The 24,200-nt window shown below is 43.5% G+C and overlaps 1 protein-coding gene across 2 annotated transcripts in view; it reads left to right on the top strand.

The window, feature by feature from the left end:
* Positions 1 to 12,060: 12,060 nt before the first annotated feature.
* The window catches only part of dnc (phosphodiesterase dunce), a 120,821-nt gene continuing 108,681 nt past the window's right edge, over positions 12,061 to 24,200 (top strand). The window contains exons 1-2 of one of the 2 annotated variants that reach the window (XM_069040481.1): positions 12,061 to 12,289; positions 13,034 to 13,283. In XM_069040481.1, coding sequence (XP_068896582.1) covers positions 13,042 to 13,283 — 242 coding nt within the window. In that variant the 5' untranslated portion in view covers positions 12,061 to 12,289; positions 13,034 to 13,041. Of the gene's footprint in view, positions 12,290 to 12,819; positions 13,284 to 24,200 lie in introns of those variants that run through there. The other variant, XM_069040480.1, reaches the window with a different exon arrangement.

Here is a 24,200-nt window from a genome sequence, read left to right as displayed (position 1 = left end):
TCCCAAAAATAGCGGACTAACGGTGTACTACGGTGTAGAAGAGACTACCGTAAACGTCAGAAAAATGTTTAAAAAATTCTATTGGACTTATTTACTGATTGGGCGGTCCTTGAAAGTGGCACTTAACAGGAAAATTATTTTGAAATATATGTATTAAATTGTCATGACAGCTACCTCTAATCGTACATATTATCACAAAGTACAGGATTACTCACTACCAATATCTAATCCTGCACAATAGTGAATTTAGAAACTTTGGAAATCGAAAAAAATATTTTAAATCCACTACGGTAACATTGCAAGGTAATGATGTACGAGTACATCTTTGTTTACATTGTATTACCGTTAATAATAAAAATAATAATAATTTATTTTTTTGTCTGAAAAATTGTTTCCATATTTTTTTCGTGTACATTTAAACATCCTGGATACGGTAGTAAGTAGTTAGTACGCTATTTTTGGAACCCCCTGTATGTTTATATCCATGCAAATGTTTCCACTGTGGACTGTGGATATTATTAATCTGTTCGTTGTAATTCCGAGAACCCTCCAGGGATTGTTATCACTGAATTAATATTGAATTCAGGATGTGCGCTTTCGCACTGACATTTATAAAACTGCATCATAAAATCTACAAAAAGCGTTTCCGTCAAGTTATATTTTTTTAATGTCTCAGCGGTTTTTTTTGCTAAAGCTGTGTACTTTTCTTTTCTGGTTTCTAGGTTATTAAATTTCGAAAACCATTTAGCTTCAAATTCATACACAAAGCTTCTGATATTGAGGGCATTTACATGTCTCATGTTTTCCCAGTTTGTGTAGCTCTAAAAGTATTTAAATTAATTCACAATAACAAAATCACTTTTGACATACTTGTTCCACTTTTAAAATATCTAAAACATGTTGAATTTTTAAGCTGTTTGAACGAAACCGTATTCATTTTTGTGCTGAAGTGGTCCAATAGAAAAACAGCGCAAAAAGGCGAATTTCAACTTTTAACAAAGGTACCTTGAAAAACGGGGTAGATTTGATAAAAAAATGGTGTGGGCTGAAAGAGCATTCTTAGTAGTAAAGTTAAGTAGGTATTTGGATTGATTTATTTCATTATTTTTTGCCGCAAAAAGTTGTTATTAGTTTGGATTCGAAAAAAAAAACACAAACCTTCGAGTTTTTTTTCACTTTCGCTCTCCAAAGCGCGTCAAGATCTAGAATACCTACATAAATAGCTGTTTTAATTTAGTGATAGGCTTCATTTTGTAATTTTGCAAATGTGAATAGCCAGTGAGAATTCACCTACAACCTATATTCTAAATCCTTATGACTTACTATTGCTGCAAAGTATAAGTTCGTTTGCTAAAACTGTATCTTGTGCTTTGTTGCTTAAAAGTTGTGTTTTATTTTATTTTTTTTGCATTCTCGATGGTGAACACATATGTTTCTGTTTCGTTACAAATGTGTCTAGAATTTATGTCGAATATTAGGCTGATGGGTACTTACGTGGTGGGATTATAGCACTTGAATGTACATTATTTCTGTAAAGTAATTTAAAATTTTTTCACAGAACTGCTTCCATTTTAAATGAAAGCAAAATTAAAGTGTTTGTGTCGTTATCTGGTGACTGTGACACTTAAAGAAATCATATCTATTAAAGATTACTGTAGACTTCGTGGCGCCATCTTCCGATTTAGAGATCAACTCAAAACACCAATTTTCAGTTGTTACAGTTTTTTTTTTTTAATTTTAATCTTTCAGTTAATAATAATAACCATAATGTAATTGTTGCAAGAGAAATAAATTAATTGATTTTATTTTAATCTAATTTAATCTTAGGAAGGCGTTAATAAAATAAAACTAAAACTTTTGTTTTTTTCGATGATTTCACTTTGTTCAAATAAATTGTCTTAACAATTGGCACTTCCTGCTGTTGTCACTGAAGTAGTAGGTTAAAGGTAACAACTGTTTTTGACATTTGTGCCAATTAATTGATTAGGTCACAGTGTAACCGACGTTTACTCAGACAAAGCCTGGACCAGATAGGTAGAAACGTACCTACATTTTCAAAGTGTTTATCAATAATAAATTGTAAAAATGATAGCAGCAGTGTTTCGACGTAGTTTCAAGCAATTTGTCAGTTATAACTTTTCCACGTATTTGTCACTCCTGCAAACATTTAACCTAATTGCTTCAATTCTGACCTTTAATTGAATAGTTAAGACGATCCCACGTGTTTTCCACCGGGTTTAAATCACGAAACTGTCAAGGCTAAAACGTATCTGTTCCTCTTGTCTGAACTGATTCTTAATAAGAAATTTAAATTAACCTTTGGGACTGTGTTTAATTCATATTTACAACATAGAAACATGATTTGATCGAGATTTGGTACCAAATTGTTTCACAGAGTCCTTAAACATATATTTATCTTGTTTATCTTCAATTCGATGAGATAGTGCACAAAAGATAATAGATACACTCTTTTGTTCCTCCTCTCATCTAAACAAAATTCTGGTTTGTTATTGAATGATTCATTTTCAGTCTTTTGGAAAATTAAACAAACTAAATTTAGAGTTTTATTTTGTACTCCAGAAAGTGGTGGTTTTTGTGGAATTTTCCAAGAATCTCATTAAGAAGAAGACAAAAATGGTTAGGTACTCTAAATGCGATTTCTTGCATCATTTTCCAGTCCTTCCTCCTTTTTATCTTTAGCAAACTTACTGTTGCGCAACTTCCATCGAAAATGTTCGCAACGTAGTGAAACAATTTTTTCTGAGTTACCTACTTCGAAAAAAAAGTTTTCAGAAGTTTCAACGGCTTGATCGGAACGTGAAAATATTTTTTTTAGAGGAAATCCACAGGTGTCAAATCTGCGTCGTTTGAATAGTTTTACTCATTTGTGAATCGCACTATTTGTGCTTCCTGTAATGTTCGCCTTATTGCCTCGCTCGTGTATGCAGGATCGTCGTCCTGTCTGACTCCTCCAGCTAACCGTAAGATTTTCCTCCCCCTCATGCATAATAAATGTGCGAGATATTAAGAATCTCGCGGCAATTCATCGTTTTTTCGAAAACGTTCATTTATCAAATCGTAACGCAAGCGCTAAACGTCCATCGAGGAAAACAAGTCGGAAAGCATGTGGTCGAGTTGAATTCCCCTTGTCAGTTGGCGAACACGCACGACGTCGCTTATAAAATTCGCAACGATCACCAATTTATATTTTCGAAATCGTCATCGCCCGATCGTTTAACATGCCAGTGTTAATTTGTGATTCGTGGTCGCGTTTCTGGTGCGTGAAGTAACCGAGTGCTGTGCGGAAGGACCAAGTGGTGCGCCGACATTTCAACTTCAACCAAAGAGGTACGACAGTCCAGATGTTAAAGTCGAGATAAGCGACGGCCCAGCAAACAAATTGATCCACTTTTCGTGAAAACTGTTGCGGCTCTGTTCGTCTAATTGCGTTGTCTTCCGCCGGATTGACAGGTAAATCCCGGATAGCGCAATTCGGCGATAAATGTGTCGGAAGGCGAGTCGTTAACATTCTTCCACAAGATAAGAAGACACCAGATTTTACCTATCTTTGTTTACCATCTGCATGACGCGCGTTCGCAGATTTAACGGATTAGCAAAGTGGAGACCTTTTACTTTTCTTTTTCGCTACAGAAATCGCATTAATAATGCAACGGTAATAGGAGTGATTGACGGTAGAGATTCGATGCATTTTTGATGATCGCAGAATCGATAATGGGATTTTGGGGATTATCGACGCCCAAGACAAGACGGTGGTGCTATTGACATCTAAAATTATAATATGCATCGTGGGGTGTTTATCGGGGGCTGTTCGTTGCTCCGCCGGCAAATTAATTATCATGTGTACACTGTCAACACAATAAGGCTAAAAGCTTGCACTTCAAGGAGATGCCATCCTCGAAAACGCATCCATTTTTAGATCGCTCTGGCCCCAAAAGTCAGACCATTTTTCTTTTTCTTTGTATCTCGACGTTACCACCTTGAATGGGTTTTTTTTGGGGTTTTTGCAAGCTTTTTGGGTTCTTAACCTTCCCACAAAGCTAACTGGCAAAAATTATTTTTGAAACCCGGCTACAGAATTTCCCTCCCAAGATGGTGCGCGCCCCCACACAGATCAACAAAATTGGAATAGTCCCGCCTGAAGAGAACGAGAACGTATATGTCTCAAAAAATATCTTGAGTGAAGAAAACATCCGAAACGTCTCAATGTTGTTTGTCTTTCAGGGTCCGGCGGTGTTGATTGTTTTGTTGAATTTTTTTAAAACGTTTCCTTTCAAATTTGGTCTAGACTAATGCAACAGAGCAGCTTCAATCATGTGAAAGCACGGCAAATGTTTGTTACGTGGTGTATGTCCTGTCGCCGTGGTAACCAACAGGTGCGTGGGAGGAAAAACCAGAAACATACCCCCATCTTATCACCCGTCCGTCATTTAAAACAATCACCCCTTTTTGCTTCCGGCAGTGTTTCCCGCGTCCCGCTTCCAATTAATGCCGCATGTTGATTTTTTATTGGCGGCGGCTTAATAGAAATCTTTAGTAGAACCACCCCCGCTGTCGTATCAATCCGCTCGTGAAATCCCTTTTCTGCTTTTCCCGTTATTTATTAACGATTCCCGCCACTCGTTGTCGGCGGGATGAAGTCGAGTGGCGAAGGGGGAGACACCTGTTAGGAGGTCCTGTCGGGGGTGTAATTGATTTATCGTCGAACGACAGCCTTTGAGGGCCAGATCGCATTTCTTCGGAGACCTGTCAGATTTCGCAAAGAGCTCCGCTTATCTCTTGAAAAATGAATTAACGAAGAGCCACCCCCGCCGCCGACACCCGATACCCGACCAACATTCGTCGGATAGTTTGCCCCCGAAACTTGTCTAACCAAGCTAATTTGCACCGGCGGCGGTGGGTCCGAGATGTAAAAGTACAGCCGCCCCAGGGGGCGACGCGTCTGGGCCCGGACGGGTCTTCTCTTCGGCGGTCGAGTCGGATTGATTGGGACGGCGACTGGAAGGGGGCGGGGGCGAAAAAGCTATCCCAAGAATCTGGCTCCGGGGGTGGATACAGACTTTATATTGTTCGAAAATTCCCGGAATTTCTTGTTTGCATAGCTGATTTTAATTGCGACATGTCAGATGTCAGATTATATCAATAATGATTTTTTCTGTGCATTTATCTACCGACTGGATGTAGTCAAACAATGTGATAGCGACCATTATCGAATTCTGTGTGGTTATTGATTTCTTCTCGACGCTGGCTTTTTATTTTTATTTCTGGTGATTGCCATATCAACAATAAAAGTGCAAACAAACAACAATTCGCAAACGAACGTGTGATGGCGCGCATCGTCTTGTTGAACTGCACCCACTCGAGGAGAACTCTCCGGATAAATTCGTTAAAACAATCCGGAGTTCGTTTTCCAGGCTGGGCCCGGAAGCCGGTCGGAAAAGTCTAAATCTGGCGTCGCCCCTTTCAATATTCATATTTCATCCCCTGATTCGACGCCTGGAAGTCAAGGACCCGTCTTAAATGAATAAAACGAATATTGACAGAGTTTTAACCGAAATTTGCGTCACAAAGAACCTCGTCGAGATTAAAAAGGAGTTGACTTAATAAAATTTCCTTGTGTTGTTCCAGATCCGGTCAAAATGAAAACGACCTTGATCAAATTCAAAGTGACTCGCGAGGAGACACATCCCGTATCTGTCCCGACGTCTTCCGGTGCTTTTTCCGGGGAATTGTTGACGCCTCATCTGTTGGCACCCCGGAATTCCCTTTCATCCGTCACTGGTGAGTGACGTCGAACAGGAATCTGTCGCGCTACTCGAGACGCGAACCTGACCGCAGATTCCTTCTCCTCTTGCAGAATGTTCGACCCGGAGGCGGCGACCTATCACTCTCCGGATCATGCCCCGGCTGAGTCTCAGTCTTCCGGCGAGGAGCACCTCGGCGCCAGCGTCGACCACCGACTCGGAGTGGCCCTCGACCAGGTAGGTCGGCGGAGATGTTTTTAAAAAGCAATGAACGATACGATTCGCCGTCTAAATATTTGGTTGCCAAATTAGAGCACAGTCGGAGGCGGCACTCGAAATGTAAATATTTCGCGGCGTGTGTCGTCTAGCTGGGGACTCGCGCGGTGCATTATTAATTAAAATTCAAATTGTGTCAACAGTTCCGGGTTCACTCGTTGCCTCCATTCTGGGGGAGGCGATTAAACTGCCAAAATTGTTGACACAGGGTGGGGCCGAAATTTTAACGAGTTCCAATTAAATCCCAATCGATTAGAGACACCGAGAGAGTGAAATCGTAGACGTCCGATTCATCTATTAAGTAATAAAGTCCATTCAAAAAACATCTGGACTGTCAAAATCAAAATTGCAGTTGTTAGGTTGGTTAAATCACTAGTTATTTTCATACTGCCCGGTCGGTATCTATGATTTTTTCATTTTTCAACTATTCATTTGTTTAAATTGACATTGTCAAATAAACTGCAAAATTATTTAAGTATATTTTGTAAAAAAAAAGGTTAAAATGGAAAGTTCAAAACGAACTAAGGTGGTTCTATTGGCGCGAGAGAAGAGGGCCATCACAAATTATTATATTATAAAGCCATATCTTCAATCAAAAATCGTTTCTTCATTGTGAAAACCTAATTAAAGCTGATTGATTAACCATGATGAGCATTAGACATGTTTCACCCATAATATCTTGGCGGAATTTGACTCAATTAGGTAGGTATGGAAAGCGATTTTCAATTTTGGTTGTTGTTTAGTTTGTTACCTGTTTTCAGTTTGTCGTGTGTCACCTTCTCTTTGTCTTTGTGTTTTTTTTAAAACTTTATCAAATTGCTCCAGTTTTTTAGTTGTTGCATTTCGCTTCAAGTGTTCAAAACATTTTTAGTTCAATGATTATAAAGAAACATAACCTAAATATATTTTGTAACTAGATTTTGACGTGGGTACATTCCAGCGAAAAATATTTATACCCAAGTACAGTCAAAACAAGCATTTTATTTAAATAACTATTTTGACAGTCCAGGAGTTTTTTGAATTTACTGTCAAAGTATTGTCAAGTTGGTATGAGGAATTGGAAGTGCATTTCACAATGTAGGTTGGCAGCGTCGAACCGTTCAAGGACATTGGCGCTGTCATTGCGCATAATTGTCACTTGCGATTGCGTTGAAAAATTAACGCACAAAATTTGAAAAGGTGTCTTCGTAGTGCACAACGGTGCACAGTGCATGAAAAAATGGCCTTGATTCGGTACTGCGAAGAGTTGAAAGGTGACAAACCTGAATTGAGTAAGAAGGCGATTTGCGAGAAGGCCTCAAGCATATTCGAGGTATCGTATTAAATACCTAGGTACCTATTTTGTAAATTCTTATTTGTTTTCCTAAATACTTTTCTAAAATAGATACGTTGGACGTCTGCACTCAAGATATGTAGTGGCTTTAAAACGACAAAATGTGTTCAACCCCGAAAAAAAGAATGTTTCAACTGCAACAGTGTTTCATTACAAAAAAACGTTCCAAAGTCCACTTCAATGTAAACGAAAGTACATGCTCTACAAAATACTTTTAAATACAATTATGTAAGTACCTATATTTCATTGAAACCTTTAACACTGACCACGTTCAACATTTCAATTAACAGACACAGACATAACCTCAATTTTGACATAGGGGAAACTGCTTTACAGTTGATCGGTAAGTACAGGTTTTAGGGTATCACGGTCTTTTATTAAGTTTTGATACTGACAGCTGATTTAAAAAGAAATGGACTATACTACCGAGCGATCATTTAAAAAATAAATCGAGTTTGCTTTGGAGCCTATGCTATAGCATGGGTTGCCACAGGTAACACGCCGACTCGATTTATTTTTTAATTGATCGAACCGTATATTATTGTGTTCTGTATTCTGGGTAGTATTGCTGGTTGCATACTTTGCAAAAGTTTCCTAACGTTCGGTCGATCAATTATTATTAAGTTTCATTGCGTGTTTCTCAGAATACAGACGGATTTCAATATCTGTAGATTTAGATCCATCGACACGATAGAGCTTGTGGACATTGCGAACGCGAATTGTTGTCCTCTCGCTCTTCGTTCCAGTTTGAGAACGCAATCAAAACTTGATCCTCCCCTTGGCGAACTCTTCCATCGCAAGTGAATAGTTGGAGTGCGGTATCGGTCCCCAGAAGAAAGCTCAACTTTTCGCCACCTAATTATGCGATAACCTTTCCTTCAACGGTTATGTCTCCTTGCACAAAATGCGGTATCGATTCCGCATGTTTGCACAACGCTCGCGCCTCCCTTATTTTCAAGGGGTCGGCATACATAAGCAACTGTCTAAACGAACTGTTTGACTAGACGCTTTTGAGCCTCAAACCAACAAACGCGCGGCGAAGAAGAATCGGCGACTGAAGAAATTCAGTCGCATGCAAATCCGGGCCCAGTTTCTTTGAAGGGGTCCTTGATTGGGAGGAAGTCGTAATTAATCGAAGTTCGCGAGTGTCCGGACTAATCCGGTGGATTCACGTGTGCGTTTTGGCAAGTCGTGAGGGGAATCCGGACGAGTCCGGAGACCTGTTGATAGGGCGGGGGCGGCACAATCCACACAGATAATTGGAATCTTCCGGGTGCTGCGACGCAATTAAAAAAATGCGTTTTGATTTGGATTTTTTGGCAGTGAAGATTGATTCGCGTTGCGGGACGTGGGCGAGGTCGACGCCAGAGCGGAGCAATTGATTTTTAATGTAATACGAAACTAATTAAAACTGATACAGTATCAGGTGTCCGACTATAACATTCGCATAAAAAGTTGCCTCGGATAACGTGCCACCTGTTGAATTAAACTGCGTCTTATCCGGGGCTAATTGAATTCTGAAGGAGCAGTTCTTCCAGAGAAGTGTTTCCTCGAGGTAAACCCAAAATTTAGACTTTCACCATCGCTTTTTCGACAAATGTTTTCCGAGAAACCGTCCACAAAACACCAGATGGAAACTTTTATAAATGTAACTCGCGTTCTTTTAAACATTTTTTTAAGTACCACAAACTGTCGAGGTAATTTACGTTGAGAAAACTTGTAAATCTTCGCAGTGGGATGTAAAATGTTACTTTTGGCGCGTTAAAAAACAGAGTAACATCCTAAAAATTTAGCTCCTCGCTGCCAAAAGTCCAAAACAAAACGCATTTTTTTAGCACCCGGAGATTCCAATTATCTGTGTGGATTGTCCCGCGCTGCCGCCCCCGCCCCATCAACAGGTCGGTCTCCTCCAGACTCGTCCGGATTCCCCTCACGACTTGCCAAAACGCACACGTGAATCCGCCGGATTAGTCCGGACACTCGCGAACTTCGATTAATTACGACTTCCTCCCAATCAAGGACCCTTCAAAGAAACCCCCGACCCACGTCGACGCTAAATTTAATTGGGCCCGGATTTGCATGCGGTGCGACTGAATTTCTTCAGTCGCCGAATCTTCTTCGCCGCGCGTTTGTTGGTTTGAGGCTCAAAGGCGTCTAGTCAAACAGTTCGTTTAGACAGTTGCTTATGTATGCCGACCCCTTGAAAATAAAGGGAGGCGCGAGCGTTGTGCAAACATGCGGAATCGATACCGCCTTTTGTGCCAGGAGACATAACCGTTGAGGGAAAGGTTATCGCATAATTAGGTGGCGAAAAGTTGAGCTTTGTTCTGGGGACCGATATCGCACTCCCGCCAACTATTCACTTTCGATGGAAGAGTTCGACAAGGGGAGGATCAAGTTTTGATTGCGTTCTCAAACTGGAACGAAGAGCGAGAGGACAACAATTCGCGTTCGCAATGTCCACAAGAAGTAACATTTTACATCCTACTCTTCACCAATGTATCGGCGAATCAATGTTTTTCCCGTGTTACTTTTTCTGGATCTGTTTTGGGTTTAAAAAAATAAACTAACGTCGATTGAAAACGGAAGCGCGATTTTACCAACAAAAAATTGGTTCTTGAAATTGCTTCCGTGTTACTTTTTCCGGATCTTTTTTGGGTTTAGAAAAATAAATTCGTGTCAATTGAAAACGGAAGCGCGATTTCACTAATACAAAAATATATTAATTAGTATCAACGCTAGGTGAGCAACATCACCTTTGTTATTAGTTTATCGATGATAAACGAGTATTTTTGTTGACAAGTTGAATTAACTTGTTTCCTGAATTTTACATCATGCTTTCCATGTAAATCGCCCAGCTGTGTTCATCGTTTCGATTGAAATTTTTACGAAATGTGTTTAATGCCCGGAAGATATTGAGTAAAAAATTTCAATGTATTTCTACCAATTAGAGCACCAGAATCGTTAATAAGAGATACATTTTAGATAGGGCGTGGCTTCGACACTAGTCTGCCGTGTGGGAGCGTGTCGCTTTGTTGACACATACCGTCCTACAAGCTTTCGATTAGCCGATCCCAATCACCAAAATTATTACTTTATGATTGATCGACCTCCAAACTGTTAGCATTTCTTCGTCACTCCTTTTAAAACAAGACTCTAGTTGTCTAATATATTTTACCCCAGATTTTTTAATCGGCTTGCCACGACTATTCTGTCGATTTAATTTATCGCACCTCCGACTAGTAAATTCCGATCGAAGCGAGGTGTCAAAGGTCACGTCACACCACCGCAACTAATTTGGCCCCATATTTCTGGTCCGAGCCGAAATTACACTTTGACCGATGAGATTTAATACTGTAGATAGTTTATCAAGGAGACAGGAATTGCGAAGGATCCTGCAAGGACGCGAAGCGAATTTATGGAACTACAGAAAATCACTTGGAATTTAAAACAAATACCCCACGCTGGGGAGCTTCGCCAGCTTTCACACGTCTCCCGGGATACCCCGAAAAAATTAAAATATCCAGTTACCATAAATTGATCCCAGTTGGTTGTGATTTCTGGTACACGTACCCTGTTTTTAGGCAACCAATTAAACAATTTACCTGTTTATATGGTACTCTTACGCCATGCATTGTAGATGGAAAATTTCACGGCCAACTATGATGTAATCAAGCATGACTGAATCTGTTGGTAACAATGAAATTTGGCAAATTCGAAATTTACCATCATATAAACATAACCGGCATAACCAAACATGTTTTTAATGTCATTTCAAGTTAAAAAATCCGGTCAGTGCCAATTACGAGACAAAAAACACCAGTGTCATTGTTGATCACGTTGTAGTTTATTATTAAAATTCTTTAAGAAACATAATGTTTCAAAAAATCAAAAAAGTTCCTAAACAAAATATTGCTTTGGAGCTTTTTCACTTGTTTTTTTAGAAAACTGGAAAACTGTAATAAGTACGGACTACAAATTTTTAGAACTAGTTATTTAAACATGCAAAATAGATTGTATTAATGAGTTTTTAATTAACTCATATATGTAGAGTGAAAGGAGGAAAATGTAGTTAAAATGCAATATGTAATTTCTTTTGGTACACAAAAACCAGTTAAAATAAGAGAATCTCGTTATGAAATTAAAATTAGTCTAGTTTCATTCTCTTGCACTTAAATGAGTCAAATTTGCCTCAGGTGTAGTTTCGACTGGAACAAAAACGAAACCTTTAACGGCATCATTTTCATTTAGATTTTTGTGGTTTAGCAAAAACCGTAAAATTCCCTGTTTCGCCCAAAAATGTTCGATTTCTAATTAATACACCTCGAAAAAACTCGCCGGCTGGCGAGCGCACCCTGGAGCCGTCCCCCTAAAAAATAATTTGCAATCGCTCTCGCTTCGGCGCTCCGGGGAATTAAAAAAAAAGCAGGTCCAGCTTGTGCATCGCAAAACCCCTGAAAGTGTCTCTTTTTCGTGTTGCCAAGTGGGCCCCATCGCTTCGATTTCCAGTCCGTCGTGGAAATTCGATCGCGAGAACGTCGCCGGTGAATCACCCTCCACGTTCCACGCTTTCCCATCACGTTTCCACGCTTTCCCATGCAACGCAGGCGCACGGGGAAACCACGTGGTGAAATAGCCGCTCACCTGGCAGTCTAATCGCGCGTTCCCGATACATCGCAACGGAAATTTCGCCTCGTATGAAACAGACTTAATGGTTGAATCGCGACACGAGACGAGTGTCCGGCTATGACGGTGTCGGAGGTGTGGATTTTTCGCCTGAGAGACTGAAGTGTTGCGGTGAAAGTGTCCGCGAAGACACCGAGGGCATCAACATTGACTGGCAAAACTGGGGCAATTATTGTTTGCTTTGGTTTTGTTTTCGGTGTAAACTTTCCAGCGCATTTATCAAGTCCGAAAGGTACGACGACAGCTTCGAGCGTTAGACGCCGCCACCGGTTCTTCCTCCGCCTCTTTTCGACGATTTTTCGACCAGCAGCCGTTCGAATCGTCCTCCACAAAGGACAACGTTTTAAAAGCGCACTAATCGGATCGAATTTACCAACTAATTGCTCACAAATTATCGCCTCGCTAATTTTACACCAAATGCACTTTGTTTGTTTGCGTTTGATTTTAGAGATTTTTTTTTTAATGTCTGTAATCCGGGCACCAAATTGAAACCAAAAGCCGACTGGCACGTTATTATTTTTCTTTTTGTACGAACGCGCTCGAAAGAGAAACGACAAAATAATAAACAACGAGATAAAAACGGAGACGCGCCAAGTCTCTCGTACAAATAATTTGCTAAAGATTAAATTGTTTTCTTGAGGCTGTTGTTTATGCGTAAATCGCTCGTTTTTGTTTCTTTTGTGTTTTGCGAGGTTCGGCGCAAGAGTGCGCCATGGTAGCTCTCCCATGCCTTAGGGAGCCAGGTCGTGCCCCCGAAACAAATTAAGGAACTGCGAAGGGAGAGTTGTCACATCTTTCCGATATTAGAATCGATCGCGAGATTTTCCACCCTTGTCGTAATTGCGATCGCGATTGCTTGTCCCTGCTGTTAATCATCATAATCGAATCGAGAGGGTTGATCGAGCGGAGGCGGGGGAAGCCGGCGGCCAACAGGTGGACGCGAAGGAACGGGGTTTGATTGAAACGAGTGCACTAGAGGGCGAAATGTCATCGGCAGCGATCGAAGTGCAAAGGGAAATAGCGGCGAGGCTCGAGAAGGACGGCAAGTTCGGGGCGAGGAGTCACAGGTCGGCGTCCGAGCAGGGCCCCCATCCGGGGTACCACCTGTGGGGGACGAAGAGGTCGAGGAAGAGGACCTCGGCGCCGCAGATGGGGGTGCAGCCGAGGACGGCGCTCATCCTCAGGTCCAGGAGGTCGTGGCCGGTGGCCCCGGTGGCTTCCAGCAGGTGGGTCAACAAAGCTCGTTTTAATACAACAACTTATCAAAGCGACGCAGGGATTGGAAATGGAGATTTTCAATCAGACCAAATCAACTCGACCAGACCAGATTAATTATGATCGCGGCCAAGGGAAATCCAAGCTTTCGGGTTTTTTTTGTTGCGTCTTTGAAAAGCTCGCATTGTTGCGGCGACCCAATCGCTGCGGAGACATCTCCGATATGACAGTTTTGTCCCCTCAATACGATTTCATTGACCGAGGGGGAGACGCAGCAGACGGGCAAATCCCGTCTTTGTGAGGGGGCAAAATCTGATTAACATCTCCTGTCATATTCAGGAAAATCCGCGTTTCCATCTTGGGGATGTTGCCGACGCGTAACACGTTACCATGTATATAGCTGGAAGGTAAAAAAATTGCTGATGCGTTTCTAATAAACCTGTTTAGTTCTTCCGACTGGTGTGAATAATCCAAGACGTAATCGATAGTGGTGTCGAGTGGAGCGCTGAAAATTTATTTATAATGTTTGTTTGTTGGGGGAGTGCAGCGGAATAGAGTCGGTGCCGCGATAAATTATATGTCATCTTGTTTTAAGACCGCTGCTTTATGAGTAGCTTTTATGGTCAATAACGAACGGCCGAGCTTTTATCAAAAAATTTATAGGCGACTGAGCGAATCTCGTTTTCTAATCGCTAATGGAAACCGCCAAGATTTCCCAACACTCCGGAAAAAATAATTTTGTCTCCCCTCCTCGCGAGCCTCCGGGCTCCCCTTCTTTCCCATTTTCTCCGTCTGGTCGATTCGCAACACCTCGTCCACATTTCCCGGGACCAGAAATTCTATAAATCACGTTATTGTTTTATTCACGTTTCCGGATAGCCAAGTCCGGTTTAGCATGTCCCGCCCGTCGAAGACGGCTCCGGCAAGTTTCGCTCCCAATTACGCGGCCACTGGCGGCGAAAATACGTTGCGGGAGGCGGGCGATAAAAAAATGCCGGCTCGCCGGTGTGTATTTTATTTATAAAGCGTCGACATCGCTTATAGACAGACACCTGACCGGCCGCGTATTGATTGCAAGGGCCCCAGGTTCAAGGATCTAAACAGGATTTTCGCTTCCTGTACGACTCAGATTCCGCGGGGGCATTTGACAGCGAACGGAAATGCACTTCGTGATCGGACGGGGGTGGCGGCGATGTTGAGATTGCAACAATTTTACGAGTCGGTGCTGGCGGCGGCGTGCTTGCCGACTCCTCCACACCCGAGGCTCACGATGTTTCAATTCTGCAAAAATAGATGACACTTCACGTGGAAATGCGCATCGACTGGATTTTTCCGAATTTTCCGTCTTCTGCGATCGAAAAGCTCAGGACCCTCCTCAAAACTGATTTGACTAGAATCTCGAGCTTTCGATTGTCTTTTTGTCACCACCTGCTCGTTCTTGCGCAATTACTTACTCATTTGTATCAAGTTTAAGACCGGAAAACGAGGGAAAACCGTCTGAAAACACAATTATCCCGCTTTGTCTGCCAATCGACTGACGTTTACGACGCATCAGGATTTACGACGTCATTACGAAGTGTGTAAATACATTTTACACCGTTTAGACACGACTAATTTTGTTAGTCGTCTATTTTACGCCTCAGAAACCGAAAAGCTCGTCTCAGACTTGCAATTTTCCGGAAGCTCGACACTAGACTCCATTTGGTTCGGTTTCGTTTTTCCACTTTGAACGAAATCGTACAACTTGGTGTTGTTGTTTGCTGCCAAAAAGTCTAAACCAAACAAAAGCCTCAAGCTCAATTCCATTACCCTCCTACAATTTGTGAATTGCCTTGATACAGCTTCAGCTGAAACAAATTTGTTGTCATGGGAACGTCCGGTGTTGTTTTGCTCAATAATTTGTGACTCGGTGCAGGGTTGCAAAAGCGCGAACGGGGGTCGTGATGACTGGAGCGCAAAGATTTGAGCAGATTAGTTGTTCGGTTAAGATTCACACAGCCCGATGGAGCGAGCGGGGCAAATACCTCCCATACGGGACCTCAAAGTAGCCATCGTGTGTCACGAAGTAGAACGCATAACGAAACAAGATGAACGCAAGTAAAGAAAACTTCAGAACAATTAGGAACGAGGCAAAGAGAACTGTAATTTGTTCCGGATTATCGATTTTTCATCAAAAATGTGTGTTTTACAGTGTCTTGTTTTCGCACTTTCAGTGTTGCATTACATTGTCATTTCCTTAATGTGTAGAAGGTGTCCCCTTTGAAGGCACTTCCGGCGACAAATTGTCGCTACAACTCGTATTACCCGAAGCACTTCGATTCGAGAGTAAAAGCTCGCGACGCTTTAAACAATTTCTCTGGAAGTTCCCCTCGATCGGGTCGGTAAAGAATCAGCGAGCGGAGGTGAAGTGTCAGGTGCGTTAGTCATTCCGAAGCGCACGCCTCTTTGGAAGAAGCTCGAATGTGATGAATCTGGTTGGCTCGGAGGCGAGAAGGGAGCGTTGGCAACACTCGTCCTTTGATTAGTGGTCGGCGGCGAGTTAATTACAAACGGCATTACCGAATCATCACCGAAATAAACAGGTCCGAGTGGTTCAAAGCTCGCAAAGTTGAAATTGGATGGCCGGGAGCCATCTCGAGGTTGTTTTTTTGATTGTGAATCTCGCCCCAAATCAGGAAACGTTTCTTGAGCTGACTAATCAGCGTCTTCGTCGGAGCAAAATAATTAGATTGGGTCCCCTGGCTGTCAATTAAAACGGATAAATCGGTGCGCGTTTTGATTTGTCGTTTTCTGAATAGCTCTAATCGACAATGCTCTTTTGAGACGCGGTAAGTCCGGCCGTAAAATCGCGTATGCGAGCTTTTAGCTCGGTTTTTTGCAACGTTAATTGAGAGAGACGGGGCGAGTTGACAATAAAAGCCGGCGCGTAAAGCTTTCAAAGCTAATTTTAATTCGAACCGGGTCATTATCGCTCCGTTTTCCTCCCTAAATAATCAAATAAGCGCCTAAACATCTCTCCGGAGAGCTTTTACCGCCTGTTTTCCCTCGAGACGGTTTGGAAAAAAAATACAAACAAAACGCCGAACTAATTACTACTCGAACTCTATCAGTTTGATTGATCTCTTGTTGTTGCAGAAAAATATTAAGTTGTGTCGATAGTGAGCTGACGCAATTTAATCGAACTGCGCTGAGTGGGTCACTTAAGATGAACCGCCCCCGTTGGCGAATAAATAGGACAATTTTAATCATCCGGGCAAACTAATCCAGAATCGATTCCGGTAATGACACAGTCGACAGAGCAAATTTACACGACAAGTCGACAACCTCGACGAGACTCTGGAGTGCTTCCATTCGCGGTTTAGGACTGTTTTAGCCGGAATTAACACCGTCTAACCCTTGCACTTAGTGCACTCCATCGACCAGAGAATCTTGCTTATTCTCGCTACCGTCCTGCATTAAATCATTACCATAACTCGGCTTTGGAGGCGGGAGCCGCAGGAGAAATCCCTCTTTGTGCGATCGTTCTGCGCGTTTTTCTCTAAACCAGAATTCGCTAAAAGCCTTGAAAGTACTTGTTGACTTGGGGGAAACGGGACCAGCCGGCTTAAAGCGAGCCCTAAACACGGCAATTTTTTACACATTAATATTTCTCGTGATTAAAACGAGCCGTCTCTTCTCAAAAGGGCAATCTCGGACCGGTGAACTTTCACCGAGATCCTTGTTAATAATTCAGTTATCGTGGGGATTTCGTCCCACGTACTTAACGTAACCAAAATAGGGTCTCTGATAATTAATTTAATGAACGACAAGTGCCACCCCTCGAACACCATACTCTGTTCCCGTGGGCCTGGCGAGTCGAGCTTTCGCAGGACACCTCCGAGGAGTTCGCCCCCGGAGAACAGGATCCAGCTGGCACCTGTTCCTCCTGGTCGCGCCACTAATCCTTCCGGTTCGTGTTTGCGGCGGGTAAGGTGCGCGGTCGAAACCGAAAGGCATCGAATCGATACAAAACGGGTCTACTGGTTTTTGGATCTTGATTCTTCGTCGACTCTGCTAACAATCGATGCAAACGTTCAGGCGGTCCGCCGGAACTGGAGTTGTGCACAAGTTTTGATTAAAACTCGTCGACTGTAAAACTGCGAATTAATTAAATAAAAAGTGGCCGGCCGCGTGCTCCTATTGGCTTTAATTACTTTGTCCGGCGATTATAACAATAATTAAAATTCGCAGCGGCTGATGCGGGCTGTTGGACAGTTCTTGCATCGCCAGGAACTGAAGAATTATTTAATATTCTTCATACGAGCCCTTGGCCAATCCGCTTTCCGCGAAAAGTCCCTCTGATGCAGCCGTTTTAATTAAATGCCGGCAACAATACTAATCTCCAGACAGCACAAATTCCATTATGTTTTGTATTTGGTGTGTGTGAAGTTCGTTAGAAATTTGTAATCCCGCGTGCGCGTCCTTAATTTTACGTTTCTCCAGGTCGGGAAGGAAAAATCGAACAGATGCCATCGCGTGCCGACGACGTGAATTATTAATAACAAAATGAATTTTCGAAGTCATGTAAACCGACAACTCTCTTCTAAATTTATTTACATTGTCGACGAGAGATTTGCCACAAGCTGAGTGGCGAAACGTATAGTGCTCCCCTCGGCCCCCTTCCGTCATCAACATTATTAATATCTCGCTCGTGCCCAGTGCCCCGCGGGGAACCCGAAACTTCATCGATTATCGCGTAATTAGCGTGGACGAGCTGGAATGCCTGGCGCCTTCTCTCGGAGGGTAGCCGAACGCGCTACGGACTCGAACCCGCCCTCCGCAGCGCGCTAGATCTTCACAGTGCCATCTCGCCGAAACAAATCATTCGATTCTCCCGTTTGTTCTCTCTTGGTTCTCTCGTTCCCACCGTTCCTGTTCACTCTGCGCAGCCCGGACTCGAACCCTCCTCGTTGTACACATTTTCTGCGGCAACTCGCAGACACCTTGACAGATGTCGCTTTGGGTGCAGATTCCTGCCTGAAAGCCGCGCTTAATTTCGTACAAACGAAACTTTCGAACAGCAATAAACGTCGAGTCCGGTTGAACACGATGACGTCAATCGCTTTCATTATATCTGTAATTTATCGGTAATCGAGTCGGTCTGTTTGAATTAACGGAATGAATTATATATGTGCGCGGGTCGGAGCCCGAGGGGCCCCTGTTCGATTTCGTTATCTGTGGGGGGCGCGCGTCCCGTAAAAAATTTGTTTATGATACGAGGGGACGTGCAAGAAGGTCAAGTACCAGTTCACTTCGTTGTAGGTAGGGAGCGAGCAACAGGCTGCAAGATCAATAAAACTACTGCCTCTGCCTACCCTACTTCGTATCTCTCTGGAGTGACGGCCCCTAATTCCGGTCTTTTTTTGTGGAAGGGCTGGAGGTGCAGCCGAATCCTCTCGAAACGAAGCCACGTTTTAAACCAAAACCGCCGCTTTATATGAGAACCGAGCTAATGGGAATTACTCGTTGTGTTTACGTTCGTCGTAATTAAAATCACAAGCTCTCATAACCGACGGCGAAAATAGCGAACCTAATTAATTTTTTACGCTACGTTTGTTATTTCTTGAAGTGGAGTTTTCGCGGGGTTGGCGCGAGGTGGCGCCAGCCTCAACCGCTCACTCCGCCAAACTCCCCGTCGCGATACAAGAACACAATCAATAGCGTCTTCGCGAGCCTACGAAAAACATCTCCGAGCAATACGTGACAGATCCTTGTTCGTTTCCGTTTGTTTGTGTGCTTCACTCTCATTTTTTATCTGGAAAGTGTCTGAGATCAACGGTAGAAAATCTCGAGTGTTGTTTTTCCAGTTGGACGCGTACGCGTTCCAGGTGGAATAACACTTTCGTTTCGAGTTCGCCATTTTGCGGCGACGTCGTGCCAGGATTAGGAGGCGCTGTCGGGTGCGTTTCTTCCATTTCGGCCAGGAGCATCGTTTGACTAGTGTCGCGAGAATTGTGTCGCATGGGTGGGCCACAGGTGGAGGCGGCGATAGCGTTATCAAGAAAGATGCCCCTCTGCTTCCGCACGACTTGGCCCGTTCCCGACACGTCTCGTTGCATATGGAACAGGATAACGCGTCCCGACAGGATCACGTCGTTCCGAAGCGGCTGTGCTGTGTTTTAATTAAAAAACAAGGAGCTCGCCGACCGGAATATTTTAATTGACGCAAGACGCGTTCGTCGCCCCAGGGGGCGCCACCCTCCCAGGATGTGTCCAAGGGACTGCGGTTTATTTATTTCTCCGAGAGCGAGTTTTGTGCCGTCCTTGCTTCTTTTCCGCCATGAATATTAAACCGACTCGACTGGGAAATTCAGTGGACAATGGGCGCAAATGCGAGCATCTCGTGGGGGCGGCGACGGGCGCTGCGGAGATGGATCAGATGATTGCAATTCCTGGTGAAGTACCGAATCGATTTCCACATTCAGAAGCAGATGCGTCTCGATAATTGCCTCGATAATTTCCGTATTTACGAGGTGCGAATTGGACGCCGCCACTTGTCTCGAGAGCGGTGCGGTCGCGTGCGATTTGTCGCACTTCGATGGTTCTCGTCGGGGTGCTCTTGCGGTTAGTGACTTTTCTAGGGACCGTCGTTAAAGACCGCTCCGGGCACGAATCCGGGATTAAATCCAGGAAGCGGATTTCTTCGACTAACCGCGGTGCGCTTAATAAATTTCATATCTGAAACGACGATTACTGGCGCGGTCGATGCAAGCTCGCGTATTATTTATAATATGAAGTCGCAGCGTTGACGTGGATGAATTAGCACACCTGGTGCAGCACAGAGGAAGCGATGGGGGGAGCGCACCGGAGCGAAATCCTCTCGCTGTCACAACGCACAAATCCCCTTCGCTTTGATTCGTATTTAAATAATTGGCAAAACACGAGCGACTCGCCGATTCGTTTCAGATTCAAATAGTACAATTGTGGCGTGAGCGGAAGACACTGGCGCCATCTCTCGACGGGCGATTGTCATTTTGCGGAATTCGAGGGCGTCGGAGTGATAATTGTGCGGCGGCGAAACCACCGGTGATAGGACAGGACTAATGACCCTCCCTCGACAGTCCTGCAGCCCTTCGACCCTCTCCTGAATTTATGTATGTTAATTTCCCCATGGCATCGCCTTTTACCGAAGATTGCTTTTAAAAATTCATGACCTCGAAATGCCACGTTGTCGTGTCCCTTATCATTAATCAGCCTGGCGGGGAGTTTATCGCAAAAGTCGCCAAACAAACCCATCCAGGCCGGTCACCAAATTTAACAACACCCCCAGGCCGTGACGCTCATCGCAATCATCAACGGTCGCCATGTTTTACAATAATGGAAAACAAACAAAGTTTCGGGGGACGTGATGCCCTCGCCTCGACCGGGATAATTTTTCAGAAGGGTAAGTTATCTGAACTCCCCGGTGGTGGTTGTTTTTTTTTTATATTTGGGGAGAATAAGACAGATCCATCAATCATGTGTCGTTCTAATGAAGATGGACTGACGGCTTATTGTGGCCCGGATTCGGCTCGGCATGTGTCGGCGGTGATGCAACCCCCATACAAAAGGGGGTGCGAATCTGCGCAAACATGCTGAAATTGAATCGCCGGGGGGTCGCAAAATATAAATATGCCACCAAGTGTGAATAGAAATTTTGCAGAACTGGCGGTCAGCGAAAATCGCACTCGTTATCTCCTTATCGCCCCTTGAATACTTCGCCGCCGTTCATGAATAGGCGGCGGGGTCACCTCAGCTTTCCCCGATTTTTTTCTGTTCCCAGTAACAATAGCAAGAGAATGGTAGCGTCACGATCGCCTTGATTAAATTTAAAAATTGTAACGGGCCTTCAAATAAATTTATATGTATTTAGAGCCACCTATGGAAATTCAATTGTTTGCAACATTTTTCCAGCGTAGAAAATGACACAAGAAACGTCTGACATTTTAACGAAATAAAATTAGGTTAGAAAATATTTTGAATTTTTGTAGTGCGTTCTCCCTATTCCCCCTCCACAGAATATGACAGTATGAAATTGGGAAAAAGCTTACTATGTAACCTGTGTAACTCCGGAGAATAATTGGTTACCTACAAGAATTACTTTACACTGTTAACAGAATTAGAATGTCGCCTACGCCTACTCTAAATATATATTTATTTGAAGGCCCGATATATTATTTCATTAAGAGTAGAAGTGAGTCTTTTGTGGCTAGCCCAGAGATTCAAGGCCGACAACTGGGCGAGGTACAAAAAGACCTTCTACTCTGAATATAAACATGTATTTTTCGAAAATTTTGAAAAATGCAACTCAGTGATTCTGAAAATTTTGAAAAATTCGTCACGATTTACTAAAACTCGGATCGTTTACTGTTTATTTACTGTGTGTTGTTGCGAGTACGTTTTCGTCGACGTCAGTGTTCTCTGCCCCCATTTCCGGGACAATCCCCGCCCCATCTGACACTTCATATATCGAGACATTCCGATCTGTGTAAAAGCTTCGCGAGTCGTCTAAAAGCGTTGTCGATTCCGTCCCGTCGTGTTATTCTCCTTTTCTTGATTTTCAATGTTTATGTAACGATACCCGGAGCGGCGAACACATAACGCCCCCGGTCCCCGGAGCGCCTCCGGAGCGGTTCCATTAAGGTCGACATTGCTCCTCGGCAGGATTTAATTCGGTGTCCTCCGGTGCGATTTTCGAAGATGTCTCCCGTGCTATTTTCAAAGGTTGGCGGCGGATTGATCGATAGCGCCGAAAGCTGGGCGCATGTACTCCGCCGACTCATTTCCTCTTTCTCGTCGACATATTTCGTTTCACACTCTTTGAATTTCCACCCCGTGTCTATCAAAGACTCGAACTGGCGCTGCTTTCATTTATAATGGCGCTTTGTTCTGGAATTTTCAGCGAGATAAAAAAGCCGCCGGTGCGACTTCTCGCGCGACACTCTCCCTCTCACGCGGCCGCTGTGCTACGTGAACCGAGTTTCAAACGAGATGCTTTCCGATTTTCGTGGTCGCTCCAGCCGGAGAGCTTTCATCTCGACCCACATATCACGAAAACAGCTTCCGCGAGCTTTAATAACAAACTGTTATTATCCCGGTCCATTATGCCAACATTAGAATCATTCTCAATACACGGACTAACGTTTGTTTTTCATTCGTAGAACAAACACCGTTATTAAATCCGATAAGAATGTGCGGGGGACGTCGAACACGAAAAACATTCTCATTTTTTTGCGCGACTTCTCGCCGCGAGCGCTCGCGTGTCGTGCGACTTGTCGCCGACCTTCACGTGTCCAATACGCTATTGATCTTTTTTTGGGAAGGTTCGGATGACGTTCCACGCCGCCGACGATGACCTTATCCGATAAATCAACGCAACGAGAATTATTAAATTGACGCTTTTGAGCGGTTCAATTGTGATGCGGTGACGACAATGTGGTTATTGTGCGCCGAAGCAATTTGTCCAGACCGTCAATTGTTGTTTGTGTCTGAGTTATTTGCGATAAATATTTGCGAGTTGTCGCCGACACTTGCGAGTGCGTGTCTGGCTCAAATATTAGCTCGGCCGGTCTAATTTACTTATGAAGAGTGTTCCGAACGAAAATCTCGAGATTATCCTGGGGGCGGCGTTTTTTGCGTCGGAACAAACAAAATCGTCGCAGTTAAAAGAGACGGAAGTTGTTTACTCGCCTAAGAAACTCAATTTCGAAGGTAAATATATTCGCACGTTATCCCCCGGAAAGGATATCATTATAAGAATCCGCGTCTCAAACTGGGCCTAATTGATATTCCGGTTCGAAATTTCTTATCGAGTGTAGAACACGGATTCCGGAGAAACGTCCGAAAGTCCCGGAGCGAGCTCCCACCGCACCGGCACTTTCCCGGAACCGCTAAATACAATTTGCATCCATCAGAATCGTTTCAGCGCGAGGAGAAAAGAAAACGAAAGGTATTTGGCAAGTTGTCGGGGATGATTTTAAGGGGATTTTTTCTAAAAGGGAGCGCTCACCAGATATGAATAATACACAAAGGGAACGCGAAACTAAACGTTCCGGACAAATTCGCTCGGTCCAAACCCGTCATCTTGTGTGGTCGGGGGCGGCTTGCGACAACCCCGATTATATTTAGCAGCAGCCGCCACAAAGCTCTCAGGCTGAATTGAAGTTTCATTCATTGGAGCCGAATCGAAGACCTTCGGGCTTCTTTCAATGGAATCTTGTTCGTTTCTTGCACTGGCTGAGGGATGAACCGATTGATTTGCAATTTGGGCTGGCTTTCACGTGTCGTTACGGCCATTTCTGTCCAATTATTCGTCGGGCTGTGCGACCGACAAAGGGACGGGGGTTTGTTATGAAACCGGGAAGTGGCGAACAAAAAACGTCTTAAAAGGACGTTTTTGCCCCGACGCTAAGTTAATTAAACGCCGTAAGTGGGTTTGGCCAAACTTACGGAACTGTTTCAAACGAGACTTGTTTGCAAGTTTTTTTTTTCGCAAAACAAAAGCGAAATTTCATCTGACATGTTTGTTTTAACGCCAGTCAAACTATGCAAATTTGGAAGCTCGGATTGAACCGGACGCACTAATTCCAGATTTTCAGACATCCGAAGTCGAAAATTACCATATCAAGATTTATGTTCCGAAGAGAATTCGGAATTTGTGTTTTCGATGGTTTACAACTAGAAATTATTTCAGAGATGTTGGGTAAAAAGGATTCAAACAGCAGAAATAGCTTTAGGTTGACGCGGCAGCCAAGACGCACTAATAGCGCAGTTTGTCGAGATTCCTGGAATTGGACAACATCATCAATTGAAGTGACGGAAAACTCTGGCAACATCTGCACGCATAAACTTGACAATTTAAGACAGATCGATGAAAATAAGGGAAAACAACGGACCCAAAATAGAACTTT

Source organism: Tenebrio molitor, chromosome 3, assembly GCF_963966145.1.
Source record: "Tenebrio molitor chromosome 3, icTenMoli1.1, whole genome shotgun sequence".
NCBI lineage: Eukaryota > Metazoa > Arthropoda > Insecta > Coleoptera > Tenebrionidae > Tenebrio > Tenebrio molitor.
Note: the sequence above shows the minus strand (reverse complement) of the source record. Positions and strands in the feature narration are given on the sequence as shown.